This window comes from Morchella importuna, assembly GCF_003444635.1.
Source record: "Morchella importuna strain M04M26 chromosome Unknown Morimp01GS020, whole genome shotgun sequence".
Lineage (NCBI taxonomy): Eukaryota > Fungi > Ascomycota > Pezizomycetes > Pezizales > Morchellaceae > Morchella > Morchella importuna.
The window spans coordinates 180,154-207,105 of record NW_025763417.1 but is presented as its reverse complement, the minus strand read 5'-3'; the positions used below and the strand labels follow the sequence as shown (position 1 = coordinate 207,105).

At 49.6% G+C, this 26,952-nt stretch overlaps 7 protein-coding genes across 7 annotated transcripts; 4 read left to right on the top strand and 3 right to left on the bottom strand.

Moving 5' to 3' along the window:
* Positions 1-982: 982 nt before the first annotated feature.
* Positions 983-3,179, top strand: LAJ45_06662 (uncharacterized protein; the record flags this gene model as incomplete). The annotated part of the gene is made up of 13 exons (XM_046116224.1): positions 983-1,021; positions 1,136-1,176; positions 1,253-1,294; positions 1,655-1,699; positions 1,768-1,792; positions 1,889-1,902; positions 1,972-2,003; positions 2,084-2,180; positions 2,246-2,302; positions 2,380-2,517; positions 2,585-2,718; positions 2,779-3,064; positions 3,125-3,179. The coding sequence occupies 13 exons, from the start codon at positions 983-985 to the stop codon at positions 3,177-3,179; spliced, it is 1,005 nt and encodes a 334-aa protein (XP_045970427.1).
* A 1,460-nt stretch (positions 3,180-4,639) lies between these two features.
* Positions 4,640-5,518, bottom strand: LAJ45_06661 (uncharacterized protein; the record flags this gene model as incomplete). Its single annotated transcript, XM_046116223.1, has 1 exon — positions 4,640-5,518. The coding sequence occupies one exon, from the start codon at positions 5,516-5,518 to the stop codon at positions 4,640-4,642; it is 879 nt and encodes a 292-aa protein (XP_045970426.1).
* A 1,819-nt stretch (positions 5,519-7,337) lies between these two features.
* Positions 7,338-10,251, bottom strand: LAJ45_06660 (uncharacterized protein; the record flags this gene model as incomplete). Its single annotated transcript, XM_046116222.1, has 9 exons — positions 7,338-7,910; positions 7,961-8,152; positions 8,218-8,493; positions 8,559-8,731; positions 8,806-9,304; positions 9,370-9,411; positions 9,496-9,523; positions 9,593-10,058; positions 10,140-10,251. 9 exons carry the CDS (start codon positions 10,249-10,251, stop codon positions 7,338-7,340), a joined length of 2,361 nt encoding a protein of 786 aa, XP_045970425.1.
* A 140-nt stretch (positions 10,252-10,391) lies between these two features.
* Positions 10,392-11,021, bottom strand: LAJ45_06659 (uncharacterized protein; the record flags this gene model as incomplete). The annotated part of the gene is made up of 5 exons (XM_046116221.1): positions 10,392-10,450; positions 10,504-10,625; positions 10,677-10,701; positions 10,793-10,895; positions 10,977-11,021. 5 exons carry the CDS (start codon positions 11,019-11,021, stop codon positions 10,392-10,394), a joined length of 354 nt encoding a protein of 117 aa, XP_045970424.1.
* A 3,612-nt stretch (positions 11,022-14,633) lies between these two features.
* On the top strand, positions 14,634-15,776 carry LAJ45_06658 (uncharacterized protein; the record flags this gene model as incomplete). The annotated part of the gene is made up of 1 exon (XM_046116220.1): positions 14,634-15,776. The coding sequence occupies one exon, from the start codon at positions 14,634-14,636 to the stop codon at positions 15,774-15,776; it is 1,143 nt and encodes a 380-aa protein (XP_045970423.1).
* A 386-nt stretch (positions 15,777-16,162) lies between these two features.
* On the top strand, positions 16,163-18,407 carry LAJ45_06657 (uncharacterized protein; the record flags this gene model as incomplete). Its single annotated transcript, XM_046116219.1, has 2 exons — positions 16,163-18,129; positions 18,194-18,407. The coding sequence occupies 2 exons, from the start codon at positions 16,163-16,165 to the stop codon at positions 18,405-18,407; spliced, it is 2,181 nt and encodes a 726-aa protein (XP_045970422.1).
* A 6,860-nt stretch (positions 18,408-25,267) lies between these two features.
* On the top strand, positions 25,268-26,723 carry LAJ45_06656 (uncharacterized protein; the record flags this gene model as incomplete). The annotated part of the gene is made up of 3 exons (XM_046116218.1): positions 25,268-25,491; positions 25,548-25,950; positions 26,004-26,723. 3 exons carry the CDS (start codon positions 25,268-25,270, stop codon positions 26,721-26,723), a joined length of 1,347 nt encoding a protein of 448 aa, XP_045970421.1.
* Positions 26,724-26,952: the final 229 nt, after the last annotated feature.

Here is a 26,952-nt window from a genome sequence, read left to right as displayed (position 1 = left end):
CGCTCCCATGTAGGTACCTCTACTAGACTCATGTGGCTGGGCACGAGACCATTTGCTTGAGGAAAGACACGCATTTCAGCAGGGCATTCCCGTAAAAAAGAAAATGAAAAATTCTCTCTGTTCAACAAGCCATCCATTCTTTACGGACTGTAAAGTGGACTAGTATCACAATTCCGATAGGATACATGTAGGTATCTTGATAAGAATATCCCCCCTCAATTGAAAAAAATCCTTTACCCAGCCAGTGACAGGCTCCACGGACCTTAAAAGCAAGCATAAAAAAAATTCCTTCACAGTAGAAACTTTACCAATGGGTAGCCCCAAATGTCGACCAGGAATCGCCGCCCTGGTCGATGCTCAGCGACTTAACGATGGCGGTATGACCACGTCCCGATACGCATACGACATACCTATTCCTTACGCATTGGTATATACCGCCAAAACTCGAAAAATTGGCTATCTCCGGCCAGGGATTATCAGTCGAGTGATTGGTTGAATGGCATCGATCTGCATCAGAAGTTTCCCATACAAGTAATTTTGATCTCTGGAAGCTAGCCAATTTTTCGAGTTATGGCGGTAGGCCAAGCCTCATTTAAACCATACATAACCTGAATTCAGGGTAGGAGGTATTTAGAGTTAGAGAGTGTTTAGATGTGTTCACGTTTGATCTGAAGCTTGAATTGCATGAATTGCGGCTCGCACACTTGCCCTAAAGCGGGGGACAAGTCAAGAGACCTGTCATATTCCCACCACCAAGAATAGCAGTGTGAAGCCCCCTTGTTCCTCCTGAAGAGTGTTAGGGTGTTAATCCATCAAGCAAAAAAGAATAATATATTAGACATCACATCCTCCTCCACCCCGCAGTCTCTGACAGTCTTGAGCGGGTTGGGTTCATCACTACTGACCGACAGACTGACCGATGCAAAACATATCCCAGAAAATACTTGAACAACAGCAGCAGGAGCAGAAAACCAGTAAAATCATGGACTCCTCTCAGACTATCGCGGTCGACGAGACAATCGTGAGTAGTCACCACCGATCGCATCTCCATCAACAACAGCAGCATACAGGCTGCTCTTGTGGTTATTATGAAGCTACACGGAATCTCACTTTACCAAATAATTGTGTTCTCCAGGAAGACTACTCAGACACTGAATCGGCCTATGGCTCGATGAGGTTTGCTTTCTCCATGCTACATGGATATTCTTCTTGTACGACTTAAGGCAGCTGATTGGTGTATCTTGCACAATAGGAGCGAGTACTCGGCGAATTCTCTCAACTCTTCAATCTACGAGTGCGGTTTTCACGTTCTTTTTCCCTCTTTCTCTCCTTTGTTGTCAAAAGTGCCGGTACCTCGCCCCTTACATGCCCGGAGTGCAACCACCAAACCTCACACAATCTGAGCTCCGAGCCAACTCAACACTTAAATACCACACGAATCTCTAAGCCAAATGCTACACACAAGAAGAAAAATGGCAGAACTATCAAGAATCTAGGGTGGGAATGGTTCAGATATTCGCTTGATTGGCATGGGGTGGTGTGGTTAGTGGTAATGAGTGAGTGGTTGGTTGGTTGCACTCCAGGTTTAGGGATACCGGTTATTTTTGACCCCCGACGAGACAATGCTGGTCAGTGAAACTGATGTTATCCCAAGCTACCGATATGAGAACGGACGTCGGTACCAAGCACGGAAAGCAGGGTAGGAGCTTCTGATCTAGATAAACTTGAGTAGACAAGGTCAAGGACTGACGATTGTAATTGCGATAGAGAATACTTGCTTCCCAATGATGAAGTATTTCCTCCGATACCCCCCTCCCCCACATGGACAGCGGGCGGTTACGCCTACAAATCCTTGGAAACTCAGCTAATAAAGTATTTCGATGATAAGGTTGAACAAGAAAGGCTAGTTTAGTTTCCTCTCAACTTTTGGCGTTGGAAAGCCTGCAATCCTGACTGGAATGGAGAAAAAAGGCTGGATATTATACACCACATATACCTTCTCGGTATTACTATTATTCCGGTGAAGAGAGAACGCTTTATGCGGGGGGGTTGCGCAATTAACACAACTCTATTTTCTATCTAGTATTGGACGACAAGTTAACCCTCACACCAATCGACAATCCGCAACGAATTCTGGACATCGGGACCGGCACCGGCATTTGGGCGATTGATGCAGCAGAGTAAAAGCGCCCACATATTTCTATCATCGTGTTGCGAAACGCTCTAAACTTACGGGATATAATAGGAGATACCCATCGGCACAAGTAATTGGCACGGACCTGAGTGCTATTCAACCATCTTGGTAGGAATAATTGAATCCAAGGGCAAGGAGTTGAGAAGCTTAAAAGGGCATATATACTGAGTCAATCTTACCAATAGGGTACCGAACGTGGACTTTCATATCGACGATGCAGAGCTGGACTGGACATACGAGAAGGACTCGTTCGACCTCGTCCATATCCGCCACTTGTCCGGAGGAATCAAGGACTGGAGCCATGTCCTAAAACAGGCATATGAGTGAGTCTCCTACTCTTTCACTAGAGAAGGCTTGAAAACATTGAGAGCTATTAACATCGTTATGCAGTGTATGTAAGCCTGGAGGCTGGGTCGAAGTGATTGACTATGAAATGTCTATCTATAGCGATGATGGGACAACCGATAAGCCAATGGCGCTTCACCGGTACTATGATCTGGTCTACCAAGCGGCGGTCAAAAATGGTTTGTCTAATTGCCCCTTTTCTCCCCGAGTGGAAAAGCGTGGTTTTAACTCTGGTTCAGGTCGAGATTTTTCGCTCGTCACAAAAATGATGCCAATGCTGGAGGAGCCGGGTTTCGTTAATGGCTCACACCAAATATTCAAGGTTCCGCTTGGTACCTGGCCGGCCGACAAGAAGCAGAAGGAGATTGGTGCCTATGTGTTGCTTTCTGCGGAGAGCGGGTTCGAGGCATTTGGAATCGACTTGTTCACAAATGTTCTGGAGATGAGTCCGGACGAGTCTACGACATTGATAAAAGATTGCATACAGCTTGCAAGGAGCCGGAATATTCACAGTTATTCTTTACAGTAAGGCCTCTTTCCTTCTCCATGGCGATATATATTAGCAACAACTAATACCAGATACAGTCATTTTTACTACGCGCAGAAGCCACTTGAGTCTGCGGTGGCGGGTAGAACTTAATATTTCCATTTCTCCTCAATCATTTTATTATCACAACATGATGAGTTGAGTTGTTTTTGTCGCTCCTAATTGCATTCACATCACTGGAATCGACTAAGACAGCTTTCTTTAACGAGTTTTTCCTTATTCTCCTTTAGTCAGGCCGGGAACATGTCCATTGCTTCAATATATCCGTCTATTCTTGCTCCCCTTCTATACATCCGTCGTGTACTTTTTTTGTGGTTAAAAACTCAATAAAAAGTAAACCACCATGGATATCGACCATAATGATAATTCACAACTCTTCTAATTATCGATCCGCTCTTTCTCCGTGAATGTATCAGCATACACACATACATTGCTTGGCCATTCCAAATGCTCTACTCTAGATAAACAAACGAACATGCCTATCAGGCCGTGCCTGCTCCGAGAAGAGAAAGGAAGAAAACCAAGGTCTTTTAACGCGAATCTTTCTCTTTCTCTCCTGTACCAAGAACTTACTCTCACGTCACATGAACGCAAACATCCGCATTCGCCAAGTTCTTGCATGACTTGCAAACATCCCCCCTCTCCTTGCAGCCGGAACAACACACCACCGAAGCCAAATACGGGAACTCCCGCTTGGTGTTGAAATAAGAAGTGGCGAAGGCAACTAACGAGCAAGAGGGCAATCTCTAGCCCAGGAAGGAATAGGAAATTTGATCCCTGAGTGGCGGCGATGGTGATGATGGTGGGTTGTGGCGGTGGTGCGCATCACTATTTACTGTTCAGGGTCCCTTTGCACTTGCCGCTCTTGGTAGTGATGGGTTGCAGATGCAATAATTTTCAACCTTAATATTTCGGACATCTATTGTAGACGCCGCTTTCATAAACCACTGCTCTGCAACTCAATAAAGTGGAGTGGGGTACATCATTTGATGCTGTGTGTGATATCTTGGCGAGAATTTGAGTCATGATGTATCACTCGGGCGGTTTTCTGCCTGGCTGGGTTCCAGAAGGACAGATTACGTAGATGCATGTACCTAATGTAGATAGGACACGTAATACAAGGGTTGATTGCAAAAATACACGCGCCGTTGAGAAGCTGTGTATCGTGACTTTCTTATTCTTTCAGCTGGTGATTGACATGGTCTTGATGTTTTTACTGATCGATTGATTGATGGTTCGTTCATCTCGTAATACTGATAAATACATCTCAATGCTAATACAGTGGAGTTTTGATAGTAGCATCTGGTCAAGAAAGTCACTCATGTGCTACTAACTATGTTGTATGGAATCTGTTGCGGTCACCAAAATACAGAGCGTTAAATAAAACTGACTACTAAAAGGATATAACTTAGAACGCTAGATATTCACGAAAGATCAATCAGGAAGCAGGAAAGACAACTAATAAAAATATCATTTATTCAAAAGAAAAACGAAATTCGAAAGGCTAAAAAAAACTGAAGAAAAAAAAAAAGACTAAAGGCCCAGCAGGCCATCTAATCCCCCAACTCCATCATGTCCTCCGTCTCGACGTATTCAGGTCCTTCTGTGACTACTCCGACCATCTGTAGCACCCCTCCCACTTTTCCAAAGGTCACCGTGACCTCCTTTGGTCTCCCCAGGAACACGTCGACCGTCGTATCTCCCTCCTGAATGTATACCACAATCTGGGACGCTCCAGACTCCTCTGGGAAGATCTTTGCAATCGAGTTGCCGTTGGCGTCGACGGTCTCGTCGAGTTTAAATCTCGCCGTGCAGGCAGAGAGCTGCGCGATGAGGTTGTAGACGAGGCGGGATGTGTAGAACCCGAGAGGTCCACCGTCTTTGCGTTTGCGGCCTTCTGCGAGGATGCGCGCGGCACGAGCTTTCTCGTGGTTGATATAGTTTTCGTTGGTCTCCGTGGCCAAGGTAGCTGTGAGGGAGGCAGAGACAGATTCTACAGCTGGTGAGGAGAGGCAGGAGCTGGAACCATTGCTTGGAGCTGGCGAGGGGGCAGAGGTAGGGTCTTCACCTGGCGAGGAGAGGCAGGAGCTGGCGACACTACTTAGAGCTGGTGAAGAGGTAGAGGGCGAAGAAAAAAATGTTGGAGAAGCGGTGAAGTCGAAAGGAGACGAAGGTTGTTTAGAGATAGATGAGGGACTACTGGATGCCATTGAGGTGAGAGGAGAGGCAGCATCGATTGGGGATTTTGCCGCTTTAGGAGAAGCAACAGCATTAGGCAAAATGTTATACTTGGGCTTAGCAGCGGCGGAAGCTGCAGAAATAGGGGAGGAAGCTCCGGGGACGGCAGAGATTGTGGAAGCATCAGGAGAAAAGAAAGATGACGTGCCAACAGGGCTGGCTGGAGAAGATATTGCAGCGGCCACTAGAGACATCAAGGCCCCAACAGGAGACGAAGGGATATCATTGATTGTGGAAGGAGATTCCTCAGGGGATGACAGAGGTGATGAGGAGCCCGAAAATTGTGGAGGGGTTGGATCTCTGGCCGGTGTTGGGGCCTTGCGAGCGCGGCGACGGTGGGCAATTTTTCGTGATTTTCTCGTAGCGATAGGGGTTGCAGGGGGGCAATGGACGCAGGAACAGAACGTTTTGTTGCTCGTGAACGGCGCGGGACGGCCTTTCTTGGGACGAAGGAAGGAGCATATCTTACTGGGGCTATTGACACCCTAGTGGAACGGCGGAGTGGGGGAGGGCCGACTGCAACATGACCGGAGGCAGAGGAAACGGGGACAGAAGAAAATCTAGACATTTTTTGTGTCTAAATGAGAGGGTATTAGTTTAGTGACAGGCAGAATAGTAGAGTATAGGATGGGAACGCAGGCATTGGGTGGAAGGCGGGAGACAAAACAAAGAAAGAACACAGAGGGGGAACTTACAAAGGAGCAGCTATGTAGCTGGAGGGACTGTTGTTAGTGGTGATGGTAGTTGGGGGAAACAACAAGACAGAAAACTTTCCTACAGACCACAAATGTTAGGGGGGAAACGAATCAATTGTGAGAGCATTGACTTACACTCTAGAGAGGAAGAAGTTACAAGAAAGAGGCAGCAGCAGGAGCAAAAATCGAAGCAGCAATATAGAGAACTGTTGTGACGGATGGTTGTGATGCTTAGTGCTTCTGTTTTCTGTGGTAGTGTTTGGAAAAAGAGGGGGAGGAAAGATCGGTGGGAGAGGGAAGGTATAGATACAAAAAATATGGGAGAAGCGCTGCTGGGCATCTTGGTAACGTTGCCCAGCCCCTCTGCAAATTTGTTTGTGCACATCACATTACTTGGACCAGACGCTCATTCTATGGTCAACCAGGGGTCAATGATTACACGGCATGTTTTTTACGGCTGCGCTTGGTTGCCAGGCAGACGTTCGCGGGGCAACCGTTATTGACCTCCACGACTTGGTGATAGGGTTAGGAAATATCAGATGAGTATTTTTGTAGGTACATGAAGTCTTTTTTATATTCTCATTCTCATTTTCTTCCTCATTTTTTTCCCTCCCTTTTTTTTTTTTTTAATGCTGATAGTATGATTATTTTATGAGGCTATGGCGAATCAACACCTTCCTGTAGTCAACTCTGGAAACAACAACGGCAAAACAAATACCGGCGATATTCGTTTATAGGGATGTAGTTTATTATGATGTAGAATAATGGTGAGATTCGAATGCTACCATGTTTTTCCATAAAATGAACACTATCAGTCCCATATGCTAAGGTTTTATGCACATACAAATATTGTATTTGTGCCTAGCTTAGTATCGCAAAAGTTTATTTTAGTGGCCGACCATACAAGATGTTGAACTTTTCTTAGTATTAAAACATATTTAAGACAATTATCTCTCATATTATAAAGTCTACACTCCAGATAATAAAGCATACCTGTATGTATGTAACTCATTAGTGTCTATTTTCCCGTATAGAGTACGTATGTTGCCAGAACATGCACTTGTTCGTTTTAGATGAAAAATATATATTGCGGTGTCTACCAGTAGTTACACCTAGCTATTCCAAAACCAAATACCCCCCAATCCAAGTAACCTTTATTTCCCTTATAAATACATTCGCTCGCTAACTCCGAGACTGTATGTGTATAAATCCCAATTCCAATCGCATCCCATAAACAAAAGAAAAGTTTCAAGGTGCAATGTCGTAATATTACTATTTCCCTATACCCTCTCTTTCATTCTTCAAAGAGCCAATCTCATCATTGCCTACCAGCAGCGCCTCTTTCCATTCTCGCATTACCACCGCCGCCCAGGTTCACGAACGGGGTCGCCAACCACGTCCTCGCTCTCTTCAACCCATACCCGCCCCCTTCTGGCGCCTCTAATGCCGCCTCTTCGTCCTTCTCCTCCTCCTTGATGGACCTCGGTAGGCCTTCCGGGAACATCTTTTCGATATCGAAATTCATTATACTTGGACTAAGCGGGCATACTCTCGAGTGCCTCCGCGCAGCTATCGACATCCGGCGCTGATCTAGGGTTGCGGGGTCGAATCCGTTCTCCATGTGCACGGGATGGAGGTGTATTGCTGGCACCTCGGTAGTATCTTCAGGGGGGTCGGGGAGCGTCCAGCCGAAGCGTTTTCGGAGCTGTTCTGGGGTGCGAGTTATGACGATCTTCTTTAATGTTTGGGTGAACATGCTGCGGCCTCGGGTACGCAGCGCAACGAGGAGGACGGTTACGATGAGGAAGAGAGATACGGGCGCGCAGACTGCCCAGAAGCGGCGCTGGGTCCAGGTGGTTTCGCGGATGTCTTGAACATTCATACCGAAATACTGGATTGGTTAGTGAGAGTCAAATTATGAAGGCATGGAGAGAGACAAACCGATGTGAAGAAGCTCAGAGGTAGAAACACTACTGTTACAGATGTAAAAACAGTCATCCGAACATCTTGTTTGACCTGCAACTGCTGCTGTAACTTCTGCACCTGTGCTTGCTGCCATGCCACATCTTCCAGTGTAAGACCTGTATTCTCCTGCATTCGAGCCGTATTTATCATCATTTGATATTTAAGGCGCTGAAAAAAAGAAATATTCAATTAGCTATCCATCTACTAAGAAATCAGAGCAGTTGATAACTCACATCTTGCTTTGCGACCTGTAGGTACTTCAACCTATTCACCATCGTCTCCACATCTGTCTGGAAAGTCTTGCGGCTTTTTATGACCTTATCGATTGCCTTACGCATGATCTTGAACTGCCCTTCCTGGCTGTTATAATCGAATTTCTTCAGACGGCGAAGGATCGTGACTTGAAGATCTACAACTGTGACAATTGTTGACAACTCGGTACGCATAGTGTATAGAATATCAATCAACCCTGCCAGCTCATCTACATTGCCGCTCTGCATTGAATATTCCTGATATCACATAGACCAGTTAGGGTTTTGCATATACTAACGGAGTTCAAGGCAAAGAGACAAACCAGCTCAGAGATTTCGTCACGGATATCGTCAAGAAGTGATAGCTCCCATGAAGGCAGTATGTTATCGATCATATTAATGAGAGTATGATATGCCCCAAAGCTGTGGTGGTACGGGGACAATGGTATGTGTTCTGGATGATCATCGTTTGCGGTTCTAAACGCCGCGATGGTCTCTGCATGAGTAACTTCAGTCAGCAAATTGCCGCAGACCGTACAAAACAGAAAAAAACGATGGCGCTAAACAGACCATTATCAAACACCATAAACCAGACCTGATGCACCACCATACAATTATCCCCAATCTTTGTCTGCGTTTTATCAAACAACGGTGTATTCAACTTCCTCGGAAAGTTATACTCAAACAGACTCAAAGTCGAAACACTAGCCAGTTCTGTGTTGTCCGTAAGATGAAGCGCCGTCTGCTCCTCCCCAGGTAGAAGTGGGCGCTTTGACGCCTGTATCTTTTTCCGAAAGCTCACGCGTGACATCTTCTCTAGTCCGAGGTATGGAATAGCAACAAAAAGCACAGTACCAGGGAGAAACGAACCCCTCTTTTTGTGGGGAGGGTTCTTGTTTCTGGGCATATTAGGGTGGTATGAGACTCCAGCGAGGAATCTGGACATTGAGGCATTCCGGAACTTTATCATGGCTACTTTAGGGTTGTTTATGAGCTTTTTCAGCGAAAGATTTGTCATTGCGTTGCGGACTTCAATTGTCTCCTTCTTTTGGCGACCAGTGGGAGTTGGCTATATCCATCAGGTTAGCAAGACATACATATAGGATTAATAGAACTACGATGGTATTTGCTTACTGGGTAATCGATTGTCCTATTTCTCATGGTTTGCAGAAATTCCTGTTAACAAAACGTCAACATTGTCCCTCTATGGTCTCTAGATATCCTTCTTTCAAAAGACCAACTCCAAGATCTGGGACATACTTCAGCATAGCAGGTTGTCGGGAATTCACTAAATTACCCCCATTATATCAATATCTAACCTTCTAAACCCCCCAAAACTGGATCATGCTGAACTCACATTATCCTCAACCTCCTTGGCGTTTCTAACTTTGACTTCAATGGTATCTTATCAAAATCCATGACCAACCTCATCGGCGGCTCATCCTTACTCTCCCCTCTCTTCACCTTACACATATACTGCAACGGGACCGCAAAATACGTCGGCGCCGTCTTAGACCCCGGAAAGTCCTCTCCAAATTCATCCTCATCGACATAGTCCCCCAATGACCTACCACCAACATGTCCAAACGTCCTTAACTTCTCCTCGTCAGGATCCTCCTCATCGTCGTCCTCATCAGTGGAATCAGCTGACCGCAGCTCCTGCGTGTAGAAGGTGACAAGGATCTCGCCAGGCCGGTCACTCATTGCCTCTGGGCCATAATCCCAGGCTGAACCGCGGCGGGCCTTGGGGGAGAGGGTGGGGAGCCTGACGTATTGGCTGAGCAGATCTCTCCGTTCTTCTGACCTCCCCGATCTTGCTGCAGCTAGAGAGAGAAAAAAAAAATCTATTGGTTGCCGTTTTTTATATAAAGTGGGGGGAAGTAGATGGACATATTGCTACTTACAATGCTTTTCCTTTACCGATGAAATGTACTTGTCAATCTCAGTATGGTCCTGATCGAGAATAGCTTTAACCTCCTCGTAATCCCACCGTAGATGCAAGCGATCCTGGTCCATCTTGCTGTTTTTCCTTTCGCGATGGTTTTATGCTTTTGTGGAAAGACGGGGCCTGGTGACGGACAGACCGTTGATTGATTTTACCTGGTACACCTCCGTTCCTGCACTCCATATATATATACACCCCACCTATGGCTGCTCTAGACGTTGAGCGAACCCCTCAAATCCATGACACTGCAAGCTGCCACATCGGTGCTGCCTGTGTGTCACATTAAGGGTAAAAAAAACCCCATGAAAGCCCTACCCACCTACTGGTGAACACGCTTTTAGACTGAGATATCTCTTTCCTAGTCGTCGAAAGTTGGTGTTGCGCATGGCATTCGCGTGGTAAGCTAAAAGTAGAGTATTGTATCAAAGACATGCACGTTGATAATCTCAGCCAGTCAGTAGCCTTGCTTCGCCCCGGTGGAGCCAATGATACTCACGACATGCGGTCAAAAGTGCAGGGGACTGTCGAAACATCCGCGGGTTGCAAATTAATCACTGTCAAGAGTAGTGCGGGCCGGTCGATGATACCGAGTTGCTCTCATAGGTTACTGACCTAGGTAGTTGGTCACATCTGCTCTCGTTTTTCTTGGGTAGCAAGGAAGGGCGAGGAAGCATATGCGCATGGGCCATTGGTCTGCATAAGGTTGTAAAGTGCTCTATACGAATAGTAAGCATGCGCAGTGTAATCCTAGTGGGGTAGGCAGGTAGAGTAGTACCATATCTACCTAGCTACTTACACCCACCAACCCAGGCAATGGATCGACAGTCTGTAGGTAGATCATGTCGATGGGGACGTTATCTGGTTGGTTTTGTTATGTTTGTTATCTGTAGCAATGTTTTTGCTTTACTAAGTAGAATAACATCTAGGCACTTCGTCATGAGCTTGAGGAATCTCCTCATTCGAATTGACCTGTTTGATCCGGTTGAGTACTGGGTCAACTTAAACTTCATTCCCAGAGTAGGTAGGTACATACATATCCCCTTACCTCACGCACTTCCAGCTTCGACAACTTCGCACACCCCGAAACCGTTAATTGTGGCTTCAATTAACATGACCTCATTGAACCTCCTTTCGCTCTGCGTGCAGTGATTATTAAGAGCAAACCACACCACTCTAACACCCACTACTGCACTGCGCGTGTTCAATCAATAGGATTCATGATCACTCACCTCGAGTAGAGTAGATACTTACTCAACTTCCCCTACCCACCTACGTGCCTAGGCCTCAGGGTGGGGTAAAATAGGTTAGGTGGCAAAAAAAAAAAAAAAAAAAAAAAAAAAGAATCGCATAAAACTGCGGGACATGCAAGTGTCGGAATTAATTTTCCCCATGTCGAGGCTTCGATCGAAACATGTATGGCCATGGCTGAATGGGAGATTTCCGATATGCCCGGATCGAACCTTGTATTGACTTCCGACTTTGTAACCACTCTGCAAACGGTATGGGGCACACTTTGCTCCAGGATGATTGCGTACCCTTTTTCTTTCTCTTTGGGCACTCTCTAGGGTACCTCTCTCTACTCTGAGTACCGGCGGGACTGTAGAATTGATACACCAAGCACTCAGGATGGAACTTATTGGCCCGCCCCAACTAATCCAATTAGCGTATGTATGATGTGTTGTCTCATGCAATCGGAGACGTACCCCATCGCATTCTTTTCTTCTAGATTCGTAGATCTGGGTTTTGTTTTTTCCTTCGCTTTTTCTCGCAGAAGTGGAAGATCGACAAGGGCCCAGACATAGGGTGGAGGAGCACTTGTGGACAGATGTAGAGTACCTACATCAGAACTGCCATGCTCTTCAGGCTAAACCCCAACTGGCTGACGCTACTGCCAATGGCTCCGAGTAGCTCTTGATATCTAAAGAGAAGCTTTAGCCACTGTGCGTATGAGTATCAAAACCGTGTCTCTAGCTATATATAGGGGCTGAGTTCTTGTAGTTGTGCAGCTAGAAGATGAATGGCCAATTCGACGCACCGCATTGTATTAACAGATGAATCATAATATAAGTCCTAATGAGTCAAGTACGAGGCGATTGCCTGAGGAAGCCTTTGTTGGATATATCTATGTCCGAAACAAGGATGAGGAAACAAAACCAAAGAGAATGTAGCTTTTATATAACGAGGCCTGAAGTGGCTATTTGTACCTCGTGATACCACGCGTCGTACAACATTGCTATGTCGTTGGAGTCGACCCATTATTATATCGAATCGGGATTCTAACCTTATACCGTAGCTATACTGTTGTACAGGATGTGTGAGTACGTATTGTCATCTACGTATACTACAACTGTGGGCTTATGTTGATCAATTGAGGAATAGCTGGCCTGACAATCTGTCCTCGATTGTCGCACATATAAAGCTAGAAACCTTAGTAGTCCTATTAATATCATCATCGTCTCTTCTCTTATCCAATAGTTTATTAGATCCTGCTATATACAGGCATTAGTTCGATAATTGGAACACATACTGCCTTACAGTACTGAATTCATCCGCTTTCTTGGTTCTGTAGTATGCCATTGGCGGGGCCCATAGCTATTGATATCGATTTACAGAAGGCGCTCCGTCAGGTAATACCGATCCCCAATAAAAAGTGGCCTTACTAACAGATTCCATTAATTATCTCTCTTATCAAGTGCTAGATCTCCCATACAAATTCAATTCCTTTATTACAGGTTGTCATCAATTGCTGGTTCAAGTGATAGCAGTTAAACTCCACGTATGTGCATCACGCACTTGACACTTGAATCAACTAACTACCCGTAATTCCATAGTGTTTCTGAACACAACTGAGTGTGCATACCCGCAAAATCCTGTATGAGACTCCAAATACAATTTGGTGGTATGTATGCAGACCCAGCTGTGTTCAAGAACGCTATGAAATTATGAGTATTATCAAAAGCATTGACACAATCTGCTAGCTACAGTTCTCTTCACAACAGCTAACAGTGATTAGTAGCTGCGAAATAATGTTGAATCCCGGTAGCGTGTAACCAGCTTTACGGCCATGGCCACCTATATACCAAGCCATGCCATGTACCAGCGGCCAGCAGAGTACATATACGTGCTTAAGCGCTGTCCCTTTCTCGGTCATATGTGGATGTTGAGAGCTCCTGTGTCAAGATGTGCGAGAGATGCATGGAACCGCGCCATTGCGGCTCGGGAAGAGCACCGGCATGGCTTAATCTTCCGTTGGCGGGAGTTTGAGATCTATCTAGAGCAGAGCAGATCAAAGGAGTGTTATTCGGCGAGGCACGTGACCGGCGAAAGAACGCGTAAAAAACATCGAGGCACTACTACAATGACTGGCATGTGAAAAAAAATCACCACAAAATCTTGATTCCAGGAGCTGCTATATAGACCAGGCAGTCTTCCTTGCCCATTAGTTGTGGATATACTCAGCTCCACCATCCGCAATGCCTGAGTACCGCAATGCCTGAGTACTGTTGACTACCAGCGCCAAGGCAATCCCGGTATTTGACATTATTCCACAGCTAGGGGTGAATTCGAGAGCTGTTCTATGCAGGTGAAAGGAGAAATCCGGACGGCGCTAGAGATGCAGGAACTGTTGTGGTGGTGAAGACCTCATATTCCCCAGAGCGCCGATTACTGATCTATCGACACATACCCTATTAAAGCGGGAGAGGAGCGCTTTCACTCAAGGCACCCCATCGGCTGGCTTCTGCTTCTACATACATACATACTCGTATTTCTCTGACGTTTGTGGACGCGACTGATATTGCATGCCATACAAAAATACGCCAAGCTCATGATTTTGGGTGTATGCAATAATGGCCCAGTTCAAAAACGTCAGAGAAATACTAGCTTTACCCTGACACATACACACACACACAGTTCCAATTTCCGATAATATATGTACTCTACTCTATGTAGTCGGTGTGTTGAAATCCCGACGATGTGCTGTGCTGTGTGGTGTCGTGTGCCCTTTCCCCAAACTGGGATGAGGCGCAGTGGAATAGGGTTTCTGTTGTGGGATTGGGGAATCACACCTCATCACTCAGCCCTAACCTCCTCGCCCAGTCTCTTGTCTCCACTCTCTCCCTCCTTGACGAAGACTCACTCACTCGCCCGTGCTGGGGGCTGTCGCTAGCCGAAGTGTGCTTAATTGTGCTTGTGCTTGTGCTTGTCCTTGTCCTTCCTCCCTCCCTCTCTCCCTCCCCCAAACAACGTGTCTCTCGCTCCCCAACGAAACCCGCTGCCAACCAAGCGTCTGTCTGCGTTCTAGTGCAACACTAAGCGTCCCCGCCAAGGCCTGTCTCTCCCGCCAAAACGAAAAAAGAGCCCGCCCAACTCATTCTTTGGCCCGCCCCATAAAACTTTCCTCTCACCTCACCTCACCATCACAACTATCTCACTACACCACCAAGCACCCACCATGCCACCATCACTCACCATGTCCACCACCACCACCACCACCACCACCACAACTACCACAACCACAACCGCAACCACAACCGCAACCACAAAGACCCGGGGCACCACATCCCCCCACCCCTCGAACCTCGACCAGTTCCTCGCAGCACCCACCCCCTTCCTCGCCCGCGTGTTATACAACAGCCTCCCCGCCCAGCGACGACAACCACACCCCCCACCACAGCAGCAGCACGGGGATCCGGAAGAGACACTGACAGTGGTATGCGTGTCAGACACGCACGGGCAGATGCCACCGCTGCCCACGGGGGATCTGCTGCTACACTCGGGCGACCTCACGGCGTCGGGCACGATGGGCGAGCTCCGGGCCACGCTGCAGTGGATCGCCTCACAGCCGCACCGCTACAAGGTTGTAATAGCGGGCAACCGGGAGCTGTGTCTCGACGAGGAGTCAAGAGGCCGCTCACTCGGCATCTCGCACGGACCCGGAGCTCACGATGAGAAGGGCACATCTACAACAACATCCACAACAATAGACTGGGAAAAGCTCTCGGCCGCAGGCCTCGTCTACCTCCAAAACAGCAGCATAACCCTGCACTTTCCCGCGCCGCGCGACCGCTGCATCAAGATCTTTGGCTCGCCGCTCTCACCGCGGCACCACTCCCCACACGCCGCCTTCCAATACACCCCCACCGAGCACCCCTGGCACGGGCTGATCCCGCCCGACACGGACATTGTGCTCACACACACGCCGCCGCAGTGCCACCTCGACAGCTGGCGGCGGTTCGGGTGCGGGGCGCTGCTGCGCGAGCTGTGGCGCGTGCGGCCGGCACTTCACGTCTTTGGGCACGTGCACGCGGGGTACGGGGTTGAGGTTGTGCGCTGGGACGAGATGCAGCGGCTGTACGAGGGGGCGTGTGCGGGCGGCGGTGATGGCAAGGGGAATGCGTGGGCGCTTGTCAAGATGGCGGGGCTGTTTGTCGTGTGCTGGGCGTCGTATGGGCTGTTTGGCGAGGGCCGGTGGTGGTGGCGCGGGGGGGACGGCGAGGGAGTGACGAGGCTGGTGAATGCGTCGGTGGGTCGGAGTAAAGGGGAGGGCGCGGTGGACTCGCAGTGGGAGAATGAGCCGGTTGTGGTCCGGCTTTGACAGATGGGGGATATGGTATTCTACTCCTTCTGCCCAGCAGCATTGCACCCCACTACTTTTGTTCTGTGCTGTGTTATTTCATCCTATTTTGTATACAATGCAGCCTGTAGTAGTAGTAGAGATCAATGGGGGCGCCAATACAATAGACGCATTTCGGGGTCTGCGACCGTCCCGAGTGAGAATCCGAGATGCAGCGCCAAGATGCGGCAGCCAAGCCTTTTTTTTTCCATGATAACTCAGTTTAATCCATTGACGGCCAGTTTCTTCACCACAGCCACACAGCTTCACCGAGATTCTCACCGCCCGAGCAGAACTGCCAAAACCTCACCACAATCCCACCACAATCCCACCAATCCCACCACAATCCCACCACAATCCCACCACAAATGCTGGCCACGCGCCACACCCTCCGCCTCCTCCCCCGCCCCCAATTACTGACGCCCGTACTTGGACGCACCTTCGCTACTACCTACCCCCGGCTACAAAAGCCCACCACCAAAGACAGCGAATCCGCGCGCGAAGACTACGTCCGCAGCGTGCGCACCCAATGGGGCAGCAGCCTGCCCGAGAACCTCCTCACGGACCGCGAACTCGCCCTCTACGAGCGCCACTACGGCAAGCCCGTGCGCATGCTCAAGGCCGGCGAGGAGCTCTTTGGCGACGGCCCCGCCGACACCGAGGGCGGGAGTGGGGGCCTGGAGGCGGGCACGACCACGCTGCAGGGCGTGGATGGGGAGGATATCGTGTTTGAGGAGCTGGAGATGGAGATGGAGGAGGGGGTGTTCGAGTCTGTGGAGCGCGCCTTCCGTCACCGCCACCACGACAGCGACAACACAGACCTCGCCGCCTACTCCACGGGCGAAGAAGACGTCCCCGCGGGCGCCAGCGACGGCCACATCGAGCGCACCCACCCACTGACCTCCATCGGCCGCTTCGCCACACACCCATCCACAATCCGCGTGCCCCCCTCCGTGCAGCAGCAAACAATGGACTCCCTCTCCAGCGTGCCCAACAAGCACCTCGACGCCGCAGCCACGCGCATCTTTGGCAGCAGACAGCTGCCCGACTCGCCGGTGTTTACAAACTCGGGCGGAAAGACGCTGACAAAGGTGCTGCTGGACGTCGAGGATGCGCGCATGAGCGATATCGAGGCCGAGGTGTGGCTCGCCACGGTGCTGCCCGGGTATTATAGCCAGAGCTTGAGCGCGATGACGGAGCTGCGGAGACGCCTGGGCGGGGACTGGGCGCTCAGAGTGCGGAATGTGCTGGATGTGGGCTCTGGCGGGGCTGCGGTGCTGGCGTGGCGGAGCGTTGTAGAGGCGGAGCAGGCGCTCCGGCGCGACGAGGCGCGGGCGCGGGCGGGCGCAGAGGAGTCGACGCTGCCGCCGCCAGAGGCGGACCTGAGCGGTATCAAAGCGACGGTGGTGACAGCGGCGGAGCCACTACGCTACCGCATGGCCAAGCAGCTCAGCGACACGACGTTCATCCCGCGCATGCCCGACCGCAACCCGGACAACGTCTTCCGCAGCCCTTCGTTCGGCGCTGGCGGCGCCACGCTCGAGCCGAACCAGAAGCAGGTGCGCAAGACATACGACCTCATCGTCGCAACGCACAACATGCTCCCGCTGCGCGAGACGCACCACCGCCGCGACCGCATCAGGAAGCTGTGGTCGCACGTCAACCCGTCCGGCGGCGTGCTGCTGCTCATCGAGAAGGGCACGCCGCTGGGCTTCGAGGCCATCGCGGGCGCGCGCGCAGCCCTGCTGCGAAACTACATCGCCTCCCCGGACTCCACGCACCGCGCGGTGGGCGGCAACAGCGCGGTGGAGGCCGGCCTGGACCCCGTCGAGAAAGAGGCCGGCGCGATCGTCGCGCCGTGCACGAACCACAAGGAGTGTCCGCTGTTCCCGCACGGCTACACGGACGGCGTGGGGCGCAAGGACTGGTGCCATTTCGTGCAGCGCTATGAGCGCCCGACGTATCTGCAGCGCGTCATGGGCGCGAATGCGCGCAACCACGACGACATTCTGTATTCGTTTGTCGCCGTGCGGCGCGGGGTGGACTATCGCCGCGCCGGAAACCCCGTGATTGAGCCCGACCCCGAGGAGTTCCGGCACCCCCCCGAGGGGGCGGGGGCGGGGGCGGGGGCGGGGTGGGCGCCGCCGACGCAGAGCCCGTATAGTATGGACCAGCTGCGGCGGTACGCGTTTACGCTCCCGCGCACGCTGTTCCCGCCGATCAAGCGGCACGGCCACGTCACGCTCGACGTGTGCACGCCGTCGGGCACGCTCGAGCGGTGGACGGTGCCCAAGTCGTTTTCCAAGACTGCGTTCCGGGACGCGCGCAAGAGCCGGTGGGGGATCTGTGGGCGCTGGGGGGAAGAGCAAGACGCTGCGGAACGTGCGCGTGGGTGGAAGGGCGCCGGCGGGGAAGGTTGCGAAGCTGATCCGCGTGCCCGATGGGGAGGGGGGCGTGGAGGAGCGGGTGTCGTATAAGCGGGTGAATGGGGCGGTGAAGCATTGGTCGCGCGGCAATGCGGAGCTGGGGGAGAAGGTGAGGAGGAGGAGGGATATTAGGAGGGGGATTAGGTGGAGGGCGAGGGAGAAGGAGATGGGTGCGGAGGAGTATTAGAAGGATATTGGGTGAGGCGCGGGGGGGGGGGGGGTGGTGTGTATATAGACTATATTTATGGAGGCTGTGCGCTCTCTCTCTCTCTTCTCTGGGCGGTCAGATTGTACATGTACGATAGCAGTGGTGTGCGTGGGGGTGGACCTCTTTGTATTTATATACTCACAGAATATGATGCCCCGCGGGGTATACTTACACAAGGATATAAAACAGAGTTATTCCCAGGCCGACTGCCACCCATAGCAAAAATGGATGTCTCAGGTTGATTTCGAATCACAATAATCCCACGGCCCAATGATAAATGCTCTTAGACTACGACACCTCCGAACCCGCTGGAGAGGGGGGGCAATCAAGGCTTGCCACTGCCCAATCGATCAATCCTCCTCCTTTAACAGGGGGTGTGTTCCAGCCGAGTGATCATCCATGATCGAACACGCCCGTGGATGACATACCGGTCATGCAAAATCACTCGGTGGAACAAAATAGCCGCCTGTCACTGGCCACACTTGATCCTTCGCCTGTACCCAGGACTTGTAGCAACGACACAAAACCCGCAGACTCGGCTGTCGGCGGTGTGCGAGGCCATCTCAACCGAGTGCTATTTCGAACAATTTTGATTGATCAGGACGCTCATAGGCCGATTCGCGGGAACACTAGCTAGACGAAGGCATATGCTTAATAGGTAGTGAGTTACATGTACTCCAACACCGGAATACACCCGCAGTAGCTTAGAACGTATATATAGATCAATTATTAAACCCGATATTCTTGATGCCTCGTTGTACTCGTGCGCTCGGGGCTCTTAGTGGGGATTATTTGCAGCGTAGATTTTATAAGAGACTGAATAAATTAAGCGAGTCGTATATATTGTATGATTGATGATTAGTAAGAACAGATGGTACAAGAACAGAGGGCAGAAGCTCCTTTTATAATAGAAGCATTGTAAACACGGATCATCAAGACACCCAAACCTGTTGTTTATACACGTACTAATAAAGATAACAACTGCAAAAACAACAGCAACCATTATCCGACCAGTTAATGGACATGCGAGTACGTATGTGATATCAAAGCACACCAATAAGCGTCAAGATAGCGCTACAGAGACCTGAGCGGGCTCGTTCACTATATTTCACCCCCCTCCGGCCTTTCTCAGCTTCCACGAACTTCCCCCACAACAGGAAGCAACGCGAGAAACAACACAATCAACATAAATCATCTATTACGAAAACCCAGACCCCCAAACCACAATATTTAAATTTCTACACAAACCCCACCCACTCGCCCACTCACTCACTCCTTCGCCCCCCCGCACCCCACCACCCCTCACGCACTCAATCCCCTCACAACCCTCATCTCCTCCTCAACCACATCCATCTCCCTATCCAGCGCCACCAGCTCCGCCTCCCTCACCCACCAAACTACTTTCTGCTTAGAAGCGCGAGAACTTGATTCTCTTCCCCACACAGCGACTTCTTCGCCTTTGCTATAATCCTCGCCGAAACACTCATCTGTGGGCTAGGGCCAGGGACTTTATCCGTTGCGATGAGCTGGGAGAAGCGCAGAAAGACCGCGTCGTAGTGGGCTTGCAGCAGCTTGAGGACGCCGGTGCGGATGGTGATGATTTGGGCTTTGAGGGCGGGGGGGGGGGGGGTAGGGCATTGTTGAGGGCGTGTAGAAAGTGTTTTTTCGGTTCCTTGGTTTGTATGTAGCTGGGGACATGCTGGGTCCAGCGCAGTAGAGGGCAGGGCTGGTGGTTTAATATGACTTTTTCTTTGGATGGCCTCCAGGGGCCGTAGGGAATGGAAGGACGCCCGAAACTCACTCTGCATCAAAGAGTCTTGGATCGGGATTATTCCAGATACATCTAGTAGTCCGAGATTCCAAGGTTTTCTCTACTAGAAACATTTTAAGTTTATCGATTTTGAAGTATATTGTGCGCGCATCAAGCTCACTCGTCCTATTAGGATCGGAGCTCGAGGTCGTCTCTTAACCAGAGTATGGCCCGGCCCGGTCGTCGTACAGGCGGTCGTGCGCGCAAGAAATCTGCTGCGCCGACCGTTATCGGAATCAATATCTTACTTCTCATCGGCTGCTCTCCCATAGCTGCCTCCGAGCCGTGGAGAATAATGGCCATAGATTCGTAGCAGGCTCAATTACGACGGCCTAGTGGATAAAATGTTCCTACTGCTTTTGCTTTACCCGACCGGGATGCTAAAGTAGATAAGTAATCATCTCGTTCTTAAGAAGACGGCGCGCTCGGGAACCGTAACAGCTCAGGATAAAGAACTTCAAAACAAGGACGGGAGTTGGACGCTTTGGATTTGAGATGTGATTTAGGTATTCCCGTTGAACTCAACAACAGGCTACAGTCGTTTTTGGAGCAACGATGAAACTGGTTGAAAGTGATGATCAGGAACTGTTGGTAGTCAAGCAGGATGACACTCAGGCCGATATCTAGCAGATCGATTGGATGAAACCCAGGTTCGTCGTTACTCCAAAAGCGACTGTATCCATAGGGAAAGGACACGAAACTAGGTTTTAAGTTACGTGCTGCCCATCCGTAAACCTACGGTAGGTTCTCTAGAAGACACAAACCGACCGTTCGTGAAAAACGTAAGGCCGGGGCAAACGTTCCCACGCGACTGTCGGGGCCGATCTGCTATACGAGACTGAACCTCTGAAGCCGTGAGGTTCGTTATAGAAGACGGAAAAAGCACCCTCAAGAAGAAGAACAGCAGCGTTCGAAGATCCAGTCAATGATAAACAGTAAGGGAAATGACTTCCACTATACCCGCAGCTGTCATCAGCTAAAGCGCCGGAGGAGACAATACTCACAACAAACTGCAAAATTCGATAGCAACATATGGGCAGGAACTCAAACTCGAATCCCCAAAGTGCGGTAGAGCCATTCCCACAGAGGCCAAAAAATGGGCTTCCTAGCCCACCGGGCCGCCACCTAGACGGACCCCACTGCTCGATCACCCACCTGAGCGAGGAATCCAGGAGAACTCTGAAAACGAGCTGAGAATCTCCTGAGGATGTACACTTCTCTGTCTTGCGCGCGAGCCCAATCGTATTAGTTATAAAAAAAACTTACTTCCGGTAAGCCCCCCCCCATGCATAATATCACGAACCAAGCTCACTTATCCCTTGATGGTACGACAGCATATCACATTTCTCCTACAACTCGGGGAGAAGTCCATCATTCTTGCCCCCCAAGCTACGCTGGATTCGGATATCATAAGTGATCGGCGAGGAAAGCCGTTCACCAGAGTACTAGTAGCAATATTTAGTTCTTGGTATCACACTCTACCTGGATGGTGGTGGTCCAGTAATTTGCATGTTACACCCATTGCAACCCGGGATAATTGGATGTTTTTTTTTTTTTTTTTTTGATGCTCATCGCATGAGGAATCGTTGTAGGATTACGATTCCGGTGATACCTCAATTGCAGATCAAAGTCCATCGTTACTCTTGGGAGCGTAGGGGAACCGGCTCTAATCCGACGGACGCTGGTTAAACAGGCTCTTCATTTTTTTGACATCTGTATGCACCACATAAAGTTCTCAGCTACCAGCCTCGAACCCCTGAGGCCATACGTACCAGGAGAAAGAGAGCCTTAGGGCGTACGCGTTTGACGCGCCAAACCCCTCACCCCAGAACGGATGAATTCACACGGTGCAGCTCCTCCCGCTTGACCGAAATTGAGACCTGGGTTTCTCCGTTGGTTGAAAACACTGGTTTTCCAGAAACCGGAATAACCAATTTCCTAACTGCGCCGTTAGTCTGTCCACTAGTGCTAAATGTGCCAATGATGTAAAAGTAGAGCAAGTCGACTACTAACTATAAGCTAGTACTCTAAGTACATGCAGTGTTCCTGCTTATGCGTCCCGTGACACGTACGATAACCTTGATCTCTGAACGGTGAGAGCAAATGTGCCTAGATGCAAGGCCTATCCTAGGGCGTCATAACTAGGGGTATTAAGGAGATAATGAAAAGGAATTGATCGCCGTAATTACCCGATGAGCCAAACCGTACCTATTTTCATATATGAACTTCAGATGAAAAGCAAGTTAGCATTTGAGTTGTTGGGGTCTGATTATTGGTATTTAGGGGGACTGTGAAGAATACGAGTGATTTCGCATGAACGTACGGACGTGCGTACACACAGTGACAGTGCCCCCCCCTTTTCCTTCGTCACCTTAAGCTTTCCGGCCACTGTTTTTGCAAACATAGCTTTTGGTCTTGGCTCGTGCACCAGATGAACCATCGATCGAATCCAGCAGGAACACACGCGCACGGATTAGAGCCGTTGAAGGCCATGCATGAAACAAGCTTGTACTTTAGATTCAATTAAAATGGACGTTTCCCAATTGCACGCCAAAAGAAACCAGGACTAACAGGATTCGTGGTGCAACAATTTAAACACCAAGATCACGAAAGCTTCAACACACGATCAGGATCCAGGATGCGTAGTTGTATTGCTATTTCAAGTATTTCAAGCTGGTACATGGCGGCAAGCAACACGCGCGATTTTTCCGCGCCAGGTCAGGTCTCTGTCATGGATTCTCACCCAAGGTTTCGATCCCACCCCCGGGCCCTTCCCCCCTCAATGTCTTAGAATGAAGTTGTTACCCCTGGCCTAAGCAACCACACGGGATCCACTTTGTGTGGCTGGTGTTAACTAATATCAAGGTACCCCGCACTAATATTAGTAGAGCACCTAGACCCCACATATCAAATAGATTTCTGGTTAGAGTGGATATTTGGCTTGACCGCGTAATCCGTCCACCTCCAATTGCAAGGGCAACTCTGTATTTCTCCCGTACTTGTACCATCAGTCCAATAGGAAAAATATGCGTGAGGTTACACATATCCGTCCGTTCGTTCCCGCAAAGACTTACATCTTCGGATCGTGAGTTTTTCCGTCGCGTGCGTCCGTTACGTTTTTCCCGGTAGGAAAAAAAAAAAAATATGATATGGACAAATGACATCTGCATGAGGGGTAGTACATAGCAAGGAGGATATTTCTGGTCTGATGTTCCTTGATGAGGTGGGGCAAGCTGATGGGAAGAAGAAGTAGCAGCAGGACCTTGAAACAAGAAACGTTTCCTTCCAAGCGGCCAGGCAGCAGAGCTTGTTTGGACGATTGAATATGGAAGGTCTCTAAGAGGTGTACCATGTTTATGTGGGGTCTCCAAATGATGGTTCCTGGGGAAGGGCCCGTATGTAGACACTTTTGTTGGGGATGATTACTCCACTCTAGAGCACCAGCTGGCTAACCAAGAGTCGTGTGATGAAAAGCCCCGTTGGATACCAATCGGTGAGACTAGTAGAGTACCTATGTAAAGACTCGATTCCAAAAAATCTTGAGTCAAAGCGGGAGGCAAATAAAAAATAAAAAATAAAAAATTAAAGGCTAGTTCTGCAGGATGAAGAAAGTCTCGATGTTGTCTATCTGCATGTGAGTACGGATTTACTTTTTTGATATCTCAGGTGGTGGCGGTAACGGAAAAAGTGTATCGGCGAAAAAATAAAAGCAAAAGTGAAGTGCATTGCCCAGAAACCAGGTTTGACAGGCCGGAGAAACATCGGACAATTCTTTTTTTTCTTTCTTTTCACGATAATGAAAATCGCGCTTCCACAAAATTAACATCAACGTGTAAGATGCTGTTGTGTGTGGATGAAAGACCACATTCAATTTCTTCGATTGTAATCTTACGTAGGACATGAACTGAGCAAGGTATGAAGATGAGTGAAAAGTAATCGGTGTTGTGCCCGTTGACCCCGCGAATTCAAATATCTGGAGAAGATAGCACAGTAGCACAGTGTGGAGACCCCTCGTTTTCCTGTCCCCGCGCTGTTGAGAGGCAGAGCTACCACTCGAATGGTAAGATCATGATAATTAGACGAGGACGGTGAGCCAGGGTGGAGGGCGTCAATCGAGGTTTTTCCATCTTCATGCACATCTTGTGCCCTATCCTGCAGGGCCGGCATTGAGTCCTGTTACATCAGAGCTAGAGTTCTCGGCGATATCGCCGGTTACACGAATCTAAATTCTAGAAGTTGGGGTTAATCCGGGGGGCAAGCTTCAAGCCACCATGGTCGGGGAAAGAAGGTGGGGCACCGCGTTTTAGTGTCAAGGCCCAAGCCTCTCTTTCTGATCCACTCTGACCGCTCGCCCGCCCAACACGGCTAGTGCGGGTAAGCTGTCTGCTTTTTCCCCGCCACGAAAAAGTGTAGCGAAATTCCCCGGACATGTTGATTCGTCGTCATTAGGCGGTCGTGGGCTAAGGCCTCGGACTTGGCTCCGGGAAACTCTTGACGAGAACCTCTCTCCAACAACCTTCTTCCCCAGCCAACCACCAAAAATCAATCTGTGGGGCTCCAATCATCACCTCCATCTCGGTAGAATTATTAGCCACACCTCCATTTACAATTTGACTACAGCCAAGCGAATTGCGGGACTACCCTTGTCTAATATTATCCGTTATTGAGAGATTTCCGACCCCTCGCCCGCCTTCCCCGTAATCTGGGTGGTGGCCATGAGATGTGTGTGAAAAAAGCAAAAAAGCAAAAAGTGAATTTTTGTATCTCAAGTGTTGATCGCAAACCCACCGTTGCCTAGTGCTATTCCGTTTGGAGGCTTGAATCTCGGTGAAATGTCCATTACTGTTTCTACGGCCGGCCGCTGGGACCGTAAAGTGTAGTGATTGACGTAAGAGTCGAACATCTACTATAAAGACAACACGGCTTCCTCGAATTCCAAAACATCATCAGCCAGCTTCCCCAGCAAGCCATTCCCCATCAGAAAGGTTTATTCTTCACAGTCGATTCAACAACTCGGAATACCTTCGCAATGGCTATCAAGAAGTCTACGAAAAAGGTCGTTTCCGACAATGTGGCCACGGGAAACAACGAGATCACTCTTAGGGAGTCGATCTTCCCCCTCTTTTTGGTGACGATCTTGTTTTTCCTCTGGGGATTTGCATACGGATTGTTGGATGTCTTGAACAAGCATTTCCAAGAAGTCCTGCATATCACTAGATCTCAGAGCTCCGGGTTGCAGGGAGCATACTTTGGGTGAGTAGTATTCGGCCCAACACTGTACTGCACCTCAAGTTGCTAATAATTCATAGTGCATACTTCCTCGGCCCCTTGACATTCTCCGGTTACATTCTCCGCCGATGGGGATACCGCGTTGCCTTCATGACTGGTCTCTGCATTTACGGAGTCGGCGCATTGATGTTCTGGCCCTCCGGAATGAAGGAATCCTTCGGTGGATTCTGTGGTAGCATGTTCATCGTCGGATGTGGTCTTTCAACCCTCGAGACCGCTGCCAACCCTTACATTTCCGTCCTTGGACCCCCCAAGTACCTCGAGATGAGACTCAACTTGGCCCAGGCCGTCCAGGGTATGGGAACTGTCCTCGCTCCCGTTCTCGCTTCCCATGTGTTCTTCAAGAGTGTCTCCGACTCAGCACTCCAGAGCGTTCAATGGGTCTACCTCGCAATCGCCTGCTTCGTCTTCTTCCTCGCTGTCGTCTTCTACTTTGCTCCACTCCCGAGATTACAGATGCCGATATGGAGACTCAGGCCCAGGACGATGCCGCAGAGGGCACTGAAACCACCTCCTCCAAGCCAATCTGGCAACAGAAGACCCTCATCTGGGGTGTCCTTGCTCAGTTCTGCTACGTCGGATCTCAGTGCGCCGTTGCTGGATTCTTCATCAACTACGTCACCGAAGCTAAGCCTGGTCTCTCCTCTGCCGAAGGATCCAACTTCCTCTCCATCGCACAGGCTGGTTTCGCCATTGGTCGTTTCATTGCCGGTTTCTCCATGAAGTTTGTCAAGCCCCGTCACATTCTTTTCGTCTTCTTGGCTGGATGTGTTGCATTTGCCGCCGCCTGCATCAAGGGAGAGGGAAACACTGCTGTTGCATTGATCCATCTTGTCCTGTTCTTTGAGTCTTGCTGTTTCCCAACCATCTTCTCGCTCTCCCTCCGTGGTCTCGGAAGACACACCAAGCGTGGCGCCTCCTTCCTTGTTGCATCCGTCTGTGGTGGTGCTGTCTTCCCACCAATGATGGCCGTCGTCTCTGATTCTAGGAACTCCACAAGGTTCGGAATGATTGTACCAATGGCTGGCTTTATCGCGGCATTCTCATTCCCCATCTACTTGAACCTCTTTGAGGCCGAGAGGCTTGACTCCTACTCCAAGTCCACCGTCGGTCTTGACAACAAGATGTCTGATTCCGAGAAGCTCGGTATCGACAGCGACAAGGGCACTGAAGAGATCAGAGTTGAGAAGTTGTAAATCTAGGAGTTGTTTGATTGTTGGTTGGTTGGTTTTATGCCCTGTATGCCATATATGTGCTGCTGTACATGTGTGTGCTGTTTATGTTTTTACCTTCTTCGGTTTTGTACAGTTGGAGTGGACCGTCTAGAGAGCTTTTTTAGACCTGGTTTCCTTTTTTTTCTTTAGTGTTTAGTATTTCCTTCAAACGGCGTTTATGAAAAGAGAGCACATTCATGTATTACGATAG